The sequence below is a fragment of the Rhopalosiphum maidis genome, chromosome 2 (assembly GCF_003676215.2).
Source record: "Rhopalosiphum maidis isolate BTI-1 chromosome 2, ASM367621v3, whole genome shotgun sequence".
Lineage (NCBI taxonomy): Eukaryota > Metazoa > Arthropoda > Insecta > Hemiptera > Aphididae > Rhopalosiphum > Rhopalosiphum maidis.
This window is the reverse complement of record NC_040878.1, coordinates 17,099,552-17,110,181: the sequence shown is the minus strand read 5'-3', so window position 1 is coordinate 17,110,181 and position 10,630 is coordinate 17,099,552. Positions and strand designations below refer to the sequence as shown.

The following is a 10,630-nucleotide window of genomic DNA, read 5'->3' as shown; positions in this document are numbered from 1 at the left end:
CACAACGATTAACACGTTTCGCGGTTGACTATCTTTCTTTGTTTCACTTTTCAATTTATTAAAATGTATTATATTATTTAGTGATCCTATTAAATTACTAACAAACTTCCTAGTCAAATCGTATGGTATTTTTTTATTTTACGTTTTACTACTTTTTATTGAAATGATAATACGCCTACATTGTCAATTTCAATTACTCACGTAATTAGGAGTAGAACATTTTTCTATACAAATTTCAATTTGAATACTTATAAATATATAATATTAAATACATTTTTATTATTATTAATAAGCATTTAAAGTTTGACGGATAGTGTAAGTAAATAAGAGCTAAAACGTGGCCAATAGAAAGGTACCATTTAAAATCATGGTTCACATCGGACATTTAACATTTCAATTTTAAGGCTGTCAAAATGTGGCATAAATACTTAAAATCAGTTTAAAATATACAAAAATGATTTATTTAAAACCCAAATTTGACTCAGAAAATGAGTGTAGTCAATTACTTGAAGCACTCTGTGTATACATACACGGTACAAGTGGCACGTTGAAAATCGCGCGTAGAATTGTCGTCGCGGTCGTCTCTAATGTATAATATTATACATTACTTTATACACCTATACCAACACAATTGATAAGAACACCCGTATCCTGCATATATTGGTTTATATTGCACTACAATGTAAAAATACATATTATTACGGTAATTCAAGAAAAATCAAAAAAGTGGTGAAATAAATTTTTTGGTTTTTTTTTTCATTGAGATTTTTCTCTTTAAACATTAAAAAAAAAAAACATACCTATATTTAATGCCGTTGCAGTTTCTGTAACTGGATATCGGTCAAATAAAGACAGTTAATATACCATATATAATTATTATATACTGTATGATATATATAAGACGCGTCCATAAAAAATACGAGTGTGTTTCATATTAAAATAATGTAATAAAAACTATACGCGGCCAGTGGTTACATTTCACAGTTGCCAATCCCGAACGTTCGTGCTTACATTATTCTATTTTATTAAGATGAAATAATAATACGATGTATTTAATATATAGCTCTTTATTCTCTAAATTGTTTATTAATAGTAAGTTGTTAATAAATTATTATACTGGTTGACTTATTTGTTATTATCAAGGCGTAAAAATGAATATTGAATTTTGAATGATAATAATACTATACTTACGATTTACGCAACCATCATAAAAATGTATTAAAGTCCAAACGAGCACAATTGAATATTACTGTATAGGTCTATTATTGGTATATTATGAAGTCTACAGGCTGATCTCACCAAATCTTATGATTTATGGGATTGACAAAGTCAGCGTTTCCCAAAATGTGTCCCGTGGAACCTTATGGTTCAGCCAGAGGTATGTGATAATTGAGAAAATTATTTTATATTATTTAAAAAAGGGGGGTTCCCCGAAACACAAACTATCTCAAGGGTCCCGTGGTCGTATAAGTTTTGAAATCACTAGACTAAGTCTTTAGGTATAAAACAAATATATATAGGTAATTATTAAATATTTTTAAACACTTTACAGGTAGTTTATATTTTTTGAACACGCCAACCGTTGATAAATGTTAATAATAATGATTAAATTATTTAAAACGTAATAGTGGTGCGACAATTGTAAGGAAACAGACAGTCTGAGCATCGATGAGTTTTTATTTTTAGCGCCATTTTTATTTTCAACTACCTATCTGAAAATTACAAAAAAATGTGAATATGATAAGTACACGCGGGTGTGGAAACGAAATAACCTATCTGCAAACAAAAATTATCCAGATGACCTATGTCGTATATATTATTATCAGTCCAACCCAAGTCTGGTCAAGCGAATCAGTAAACTGTTTTTCATTATCATTTTTTAAAACTCATTTAACTTTCCCATCACATTATCACAATTAGTAAATGCGATAACGTATTTAGCCTTATAATATTAATATATTTTACTATACATTTAAGTAATCTTTCAAATGGTATACTGTACTTAAAATAATACTCTATAAATATTTTCCTTGAAAAAATTAATTTTTTAACGGTCCGCTAACTTCCAAATTATTTTTATAAATATTATATTCGTATACATATAACATAATGTATAGTGTGGCATAATGCCATTATAATGAACAAAATATTAATTGCTGTTAAATATAAACACTCTAAACCAGGGCTTCTCAAACTGAAGGCCGTGGCTATATGACTGGTGGGCGTTGAAATTGTAATTTTAGTAAATAATTAATGATTATGATTTAACAGTTTCCTGTTACAAGGGACTAAACAGTTTTACATTAAATTTAGTAGGACATGGCAAAAATGTTTGAGAAGCACTGCTCTAAGCCACTGAGGACAACTATACCTAACCGGCTATGGTCAAGTTGATACGACTCACCGGTAACAGCGGGTGGCGGCAGCAGTAGCGCAGATTCGGTCAAGTAGTGGCATCCGCGACATTGCGGTGTAGCAAAACGTCTTGCTACGATCGGTGTACATCATCGGCGGCGGGCCATTCAAATTCGACCTAACCTAGCCTAACCCGGGCGAAACGACTTATTGGACACCAAATTTTAGCCCCCAACAAACCGTCGGCAGATTACCCACGGCCGATTGCTACCATATATGTCCAACACTGCACTCCACCGCCTAGGACCTGCGCAGTAACGTGCAGAATATATAGATGACCAGTGGTCACAATATTGTTCGATTCTCACGAACGCCATCGGTTCTCGTTCCCACTTTCTCGTCCATCTATCATGTTAAAGTAGTTTTTAAGTATTTTTGTTATTGTCTTTGGTTAATTTAAACCTGTTGTTTATTATTATGAAGATTGCTTTTCTTATATTATATAATAAGAATGTTATAATATAATATAAAATACCTTTTTTATGTACAAAAAAATACTTTGTTTTTCGTTTAATCGTTTATTCGTATTGCATGTACTTACAATACTTACAAGTCTTATTGTGTGAATTTAAATTGTTTATACCCAACAAAAACACCTGCAAATCTACTGTTCTACTGTATAATAAATATCGAGTAGTATCACGACGGTTCGATGTCGAGAGAAACCACTGTAATAAATCTGTTAAATTCAAGTCTTTTTTTTTTTTTTATTAAACTAGAGTAAAATTCTTCGTAATTTATTATATTATTTGTATTTAATTATAATACAATAGTCAATAATATGTATATTTATACCGTAGTATATCAATTTGTAAAACACAACATTTAGTAAAATCTTTCTTTAGATACCGTAAAACAATAAAAACAGATTTATGAAATAAATTAAAAATGTTATTGTTTATATAAGTATTAAAATGCATAATAAAATAAATAAAAGTTTAAGCTCCGCCGAATATTTTTAAATTATGATAAAATAATTAACATATCATTATAAATTATCATTTAAATAACTAATTTCATCCAAATTGGGACTTCAAATGTATTTTTTTTTTAAACTGTACCTATGTAGTATGATGTATTTTTAATATTATAATACAGATAGAAGAATAACTTTTGTGGGATTTTGTACTAAATTTAAAAAAATTTTGATTCAATTAATAATTTTTTAATCGACATTTATAAAAACAAACTATAAAACTTAAACATTTCTTATACATATAAATAGATACCTCGAAAATAGTCGAAATATTTCGAAAAAATTATCGTAAATAAAAAACAGTAATATAAATATTAAGCAAAAATTTCAAGTGTCTAGGGATATTCATTTTTGAGTTATACCAAAAAAACAAAATCGATTATTGGATTTTCTTAAAAATTCCCGTTTTTCTTTAATTTTTTTTGTTTTTCCCGATTACGAAAGTAAGTATTAAGAAGTTTAACCTCCCCAAAGGACAAATTAGATAAAATGTAGTATCCAAAACTTACACCATTTTTGAAAATCCAAAAATTTTATAAACAACTTAACGTGTATTCATCCACAAAAATAAAGCATCATAATAAAATCAACCTTGGTATAATTGGTATAACTGCAAATAAAACACGTTTGGGTTGCCTAAGTAACACAAGTAAATTATCTTATTGGCACTTAGTTAATTCTCAGTTACCTATACAAAATGCAATTTAGTATAGAATATAATTAAATTTAGTATATTTTAATAGGTATTTCCAATTGTCATCTTACTTCCAAACGCACATTCATTTTTATAACGAATAATGAGATACCGGGAAAATGGACCCACGACGGCAGTATAGCTAAATTGCCTACCTAGAACGCCGTGTTATCATCATTTTAGTATGTAAACAATTTCAATATAATATCCTCTCCAGTCCATTATCTTTTTTCTATGTTTCAGCCCTAGACAACAAATTACCATCGTAGTTAAATTCACTGAAAAGTTCGATAATACAATATGAATTATTTTTTTTTAGTCGCCGTATAAAACAAATTGTATAGTCAAAAATAAATATTTTCTACTGCCAGAGAACATTTTATCTTTCGTCAATGTTGATTTCTATCAATACTAAAAATATTTCTTAATAAAGTTAATATTTCAAAGTATTTAAACATAAAAGGCCAATTGTTCAACTGGTTGTCAATAAGATCAAATAAATTAACTGTTACTTATAGAACATTACTATTATCTTTTGTTTTAAAACATGAAACAAATTTTTAATTTATGTTATATCTAGGGCTGTGAATTTAATGCACTAAAAACCCTAACAAAAACGCTTTAAAAATTTCAAATATTATAGAACTAAATGCACAATGGTTTTTAATTAAATTTTTATATTGATGTTAGTATATTATATACATAAAAATGTATTAAAAAGTTGATTTATATGAATTTTGATTTTGATTTTGAAATTCATTGATTCTTTAATAATGCTATTTGCCTAAAACATTTTTTTTTTAATTTTAAAGGTTTTCAAAGACGTTAATTAATGGAATTTAATTTTAAAAATGTGCTAAAAAAGGAAAATATGACAAAAAAAATGACCAAAAAATTAAAAATGTCAAACAATGCAAAATAAGTTTCATAAATGAATTTGTTGTTACATAATTCAAATTATATACTTACAAAGCTACTTTCACAACCACCCAAAAATGCACTCTCCTACAAATTCACAGCCCAAGTTATCACTATAGATGTGCTCACTTAGCATAAATAACATAAAAAAAAAGATTATACTGTGTACTTACTTATGTTTTCTTGTAATAAATTAGTTTATTAAAAGAACATATTTTAACACGATACACCTTTAAAATCTACATTAGCAAACCTATGAAATAGAATATTTACAAATATATTTCATAAATTGTAAATAATATAAAAAGTTGCAATTATTTAGATTCATATTGTTTTTCTCTTAAGATTACTTTACATATAATATTAATGGTCCATTGTAATTGCATAGTTATGTAAAATATGCCTTTATCATAGTTAAATTTATCATATACAATATAGAATTTTAGTTCTGGAAATAAACTAATATCTTTCAGTCACATTATACATTATCAAATATAATATATTGATATCTGAATGCTCCTACGAAGAAAAAAATTAAACTATTGCATAATGAATACAAAAACAATTTTATTAAAATTGTACAACCAGTTTGTGTATTTGAAACAAAGAAAAACCAAGAATAGAAGTTGTATACAACATATATTTGCATTATACTATTACGGCTTTCATTTATAAGAGAATATAATATACTATACTAATACAGTTCAACATTTAAATAATTAATTATTCAGTTAAAAATTTATGAATTTTTAAGTTCAAAAGGTTTTTATAATTCAAAATTGTAAAGTGAAATTGCAATTTTTGAAAAGATACGTTTTTATTAAATATAAATAACAGTTTTTTTTTTTTTTATTGTAATCATTAAATCATAATAAATTATTGACTTAACTTTCAACAAAAAATGCTTAATGTTAGTAAAATATGTAAAAATTTATGACTTATAGATGGGGTGGATAATGTCATTATCATTTGATATTTCGTCATTAATGTTTTCACAAACGTCAATAACATTTTTTTTATTCTTATGAGATCTTCTAGGACTTTTAGAACTATTTTTCTTACTTTTATGCTTTTTTTTCTTTTTATGAGTATTACTTGATTTAAATAGTAGTGTGGACTCTTTTTCACTAACTAAATTATTATAACTAGCAAGGCTCCCAGAACATTTAACGTTTTCAGGTTCTTTTGACTTAGACCTTGTTTTATGCTTTTTAAATCTTTTATGTGTACTTTCTATAGATAACGATCGACTTCTAATCCTTCTAGACTCACTTTCTTTAGATTTCGATCGAGTTTTATGTTTTCTAGATCTTTTATGTTTATTTTCTATATAAATACTTTCTTTGGATTTAGAACGGATTTTAGGTCTCTTATACTTGGTTTCTTTACATAATGAGCGAGACCTAGATCTCCAAGATCTTTTTAATTTTAATTCACCAATTGATGGGTTTTCTCTTGATTTGGATCTACTTTTTCTTGATTTCGATTTAGATCTACTTTTTCTTGATCTTTTAAAACCAGTTTTATCTTTACAATGAATTTTAGATGTAGAAACATCTTGATATGAACTCTCACTCTTCTTTTGACAATACTTTAATAATTTAGATTCCTCTGTCTTAATATCAAGCCAACGAATGTATGGATTACCACTATAATTTCTATTACCTTCATATTTGTACATAAAACGGGCATTTGGTTTAGTCTCTGTAACAGTATTTGAAGTTTGAATGCCCACTAATTTATCTTCTGAATGAGAAAAACTATTTGTTAATCCTTCAACTACTTCTCTTAAAACCTAAATAATCAAAATAATTAGTTATAATACTAATAACTTGGAAGCATTTAACTAACTTCTACATAAGATTTTCTATCTGTATGAACTCGTTTTCCTCGATAAGCAGCTCTTCTACGTTTTAAGTCTCTTTGCTCTTGCAAAAGCTCAAGTTCGGTTTTAGGTTTATCATCGCTTTTATTGAAAACATCCACACTAAAGTCAATATAAATAATAACTTATTTAAAAAATGTTCGAAAATAATTAATATATTTTATTCAAAAATTACCCTGTAAAATCATTTTTGACATCCTTGTAATTAGGCGGTCTGGTGTGTTTTACAGCACTATCATATAATGCCCTTCTCTCATCAGGAGTAAAATCACAAGCATAGCGTTCAATACTTTGGGAAACTTCTCTAGGCTTAAGGTTTATATCTAAAATAAAAATAAAACACTTTTTTAAATAATTTTGTAGTAGAAATATAGATAATGTTTACAGCAAAAATAAAACATGAATGAAAAATAGCTAATAAATAAAGATTCCTTAGAAGAGGTTTATTTACCTCAATTATAAAAGAAAGTATAATAATTTTCTCCAAGCAAGATATAAATCCAATTTTATTTTGTCAAATTTTAATAAAAGAACAAATGTTTGAAAAACTGTTGAAATTAGTAGGTACAATTATTCATAGTTGGAGTAATAACAAAACACTATAATAATTATTATTATCAAATAGAATAGTTAAAAAGGATATAAATGTTTTTTTTTGTAATGTATAATGAAATATTGTAAAATATCTTGTACCAAACATTCTTTAATCATATCTGAAAAAGATTCATTAGCTGTTATAAAAATTATTTTATTGATGTACTCAATAAATAATATTAATTAAACTTCTATTTTTACTAACTTAAAGTTGAATTTGATTCATTGTAGGCAGTTTCCAAAATACGCATTTGAGTAATTTCATCTGTAACAGGTTATGAAAAGAAATTTTTTTATTAAGTATAACAAAAATAAAAAACAAAAATAATTAAATAAATTATAAAATAATCAATCTTTTGAATCATAAAGATAATATTATTGAATTCATCAGTACATCAATGGCTATGCAACCATGCCAAAAAAAGAAGTATTTTTTTATATTTCAAGTATGTAAGCGGTAAAAAATACAAAAATTTAAAAATGTATCATAAAAAGTACAATATTAATTCTTAAGTCGTAAATTAATAATGGTATTAATTAATGTAATCATTAAGTATTAAAATATATGTATATACATTATACATCAATAAATATACCAATTGTCACAGTCCGGTCCGAAGGTGTTGATAAATTATAAGAAGGATAAAATGAATGAGATGAATCATATCCATTTTTTTTCAATAAACACTTTTGACAATGACTTTCGAGTTTAGATGGCAACATTCTGTGTTCACTATTTAATGGACACTTCACAAAATTATCCTAAAAGCAAATTAAACAATTATAAATAAAGCAAGTGCATAAAAATGTATGACAGAGTAAAATGAATTATTTTGAATGTAAAATTTACTATTTTGTACATTTTTAAAACAAAGAAAACACATGTAGATATAATAATTATGATTAGAAGAGTACCTGGTGTGCCTGACATTTTATAATTGAGGTTATAAAATTGAAATTATTGAGCAAGGGTTCCTTATTAAAACTGCTGTTGGGTACTTAAATAAAATGTAATATTTTATAAAATATGTGCAAGATTTTAAAATATTTTAAATTTGCATGAAAAAACTTATTATGATAAACAGCTAGATGTAATAGAAAAGTACAAATCATAAATATAAATAAAAGGCTCAAAATCACTGTAGATATCCCTATGGATATAATAAAATAAAACAATAATCTTATTATTATTTATGTTTTGGGATCTAAAAGTATTTTTCCTATCTCTAAATTAGAGGGAAAGTTTAGGAAACACTTATCTAAAATAATCTTTTACTAATATAAACTTTTGATCTTTGAGTACCAACACAAATGTTAATTACTCACTAAGTATAAAAAAAAACAACTTCAAAATAGGCCATACGATTGTTGGAACTTTTTAATTTACTTTTCAAACAAATTCCACACAATATTATAATCAGCAATAACTATTCATTACAGTTAGAGATCAGTGATAAGTGAAAAATTAAATATTTACTTTGATTGGTGTCTCATCCAATGTCCATCCAACTTTTTCGACTAAACACTTAAGTGTGTTTTTTGTATTATCAATATAGTTTTCAAATTGTTTCAACATGTCTTTTCTGCTAAGTAATTCTTCTGTTGATAAATTCATTTTCACTTGCCCTAACAATTTAACACCTAATTATAATCAAACAATATTTGCATTATAAGTATAAGATAATTATATTATAAAGGTGTATTTCTGGTACTTCTATAAGTTAAGTAACCGATTGTTATATTTATCACAATTTACAAGTAGGTGCCCGAACAGAATACTTAAGATTTTATTTTTTTAATTTATAAAAGACAATCACATAATTTCTTAACAAATTAATAATATTAGTATAACTTAAGTATTTAATTTGTCAAATACATAAATTCGTCAGTTTGTCACCCAGCACAAAATTGTATTATTATTTATTGTTGTAACTTGTAACATTACTGTACACTACATTATTGTAACTACTAATCAAAGTATAAAGGTAAATTAATACTAACCTTGGTTTAAGATAGAGTATAGACTAACTTCGTGATCGTAATCGTGACACTAACTTATCACTTCACTACTAAATAAAACATAAAAATCACCAACTAAATAATTATAATCACAGAAAAATGCATTAGACATGATTGAGATTTGAGAGCTAGAACCATAAAATAGATCAAATATATTAGCTAGAACACGCCAACACGGTAGACGATAGTATTCTTAGACCATAAACTTTTGAGTATTGATGGAACCATAGCCTATGTAAACAATTTGAAACACTTCATATTATGTAAGCGAGTCTCTCATGGAAATACGTTATCTACGCATGCGTGAATATACTCGCTGCAAATTTATTTGAGTTATCACTCATGAATTCCCCAGGGAGAATGCAGTTATTAGAATAAATATGCGACAAGTATACACACACACGTAGACCTGATAAGGTCTATGCACACACATAATAATATGACGTCTCAGCGAAGAATCTAGGGAAATAAACCCCGTGCCAAACTACCAACTAAATACATAATGAATTAATGAATAATGATCATAATACTTTTTTATTGTAGTAAAAAGTAATATAGACAATACAGTGTACATTTGCATATACTTTTAATAAAATAATATACCTATCAATGTTTTTTATTAACTATTGAATTATTTTTTTTTTTATTACCTATATTACATTATTATGTACCTGCCTAAGCCTAATTTATTATACTAGTGGTACTACATTTATTTTATTCATAAAGTAACTATATAAAAAAAAAAATAGGATATAATGAACTGCCATCTATACAATTTTTTACTTAAGTGAAGCATGAAGCACTGAACTATGTATTTTGGTCATTTGATAGGTTCAGATTTTTCATCATAGGTCCGACTAACACCAAGAAACAATAACTGATAAATTTTTTATGGACACCATTGGAGTATCACCGCCATCTAATGATTATCACTTAGATCTTAGGCTATGTCCAATGTATCATCAAACCATTAAAACAATTTTATATATTTATTTTCATAATCAAATTCTTATTTCAATATTTTAAAGTTACATGCTTTACATCCGCATAACAAAATGTTACAATGTAACAAATGAAAGGTATATTTTATAGACGTGTATGGTTTATTATGTATATAAACGTGTTTATT

General features: G+C 26.3%; 1 protein-coding gene across 2 annotated transcripts; it reads right to left on the bottom strand.

Annotated features, from left to right (window-relative positions):
• Positions 1 to 5,817: 5,817 nt before the first annotated feature.
• Positions 5,818 to 9,770, bottom strand: LOC113553326 (U11/U12 small nuclear ribonucleoprotein 48 kDa protein-like). Of its 2 annotated transcripts, none has more exons than XM_026956606.1 (7): positions 9,484 to 9,770; positions 8,960 to 9,108; positions 8,079 to 8,244; positions 7,688 to 7,747; positions 7,064 to 7,211; positions 6,855 to 6,990; positions 5,818 to 6,798 (listed from the first exon to the last, which is right to left on the bottom strand). In XM_026956606.1, the coding sequence occupies exons 2-7, from the start codon at positions 9,095 to 9,097 to the stop codon at positions 5,935 to 5,937; spliced, it is 1,512 nt and encodes a 503-aa protein (XP_026812407.1). In that variant the 5' UTR covers positions 9,098 to 9,108; positions 9,484 to 9,770; the 3' UTR covers positions 5,818 to 5,934. The 2 variants fall into 2 exon arrangements, with proteins under 2 accessions (XP_026812407.1, XP_026812406.1); XM_026956605.1 differs by having other exon boundaries at positions 5,819 to 6,798; positions 8,960 to 9,123.
• Positions 9,771 to 10,630: the final 860 nt, after the last annotated feature.

Coding starts and splice junctions, on each gene's coding strand:
- LOC113553326 (XM_026956606.1), bottom strand. CDS start 9,097: ATGAATTTATCAACAGAAGAATTACTTAGCAGAAAAGACATGTTGAAA. Junction 7,212..7,687: donor TGAATCAAATTCAACTTTAA/GTTAGTAAAAAT, acceptor TTTTTATTTTAG/ATATAAACCTTAAGCCTAGA. Junction 6,799..6,854: donor ATAGAAAATCTTATGTAGAA/GTTAGTTAAATG, acceptor TTGATTATTTAG/GTTTTAAGAGAAGTAGTTGA.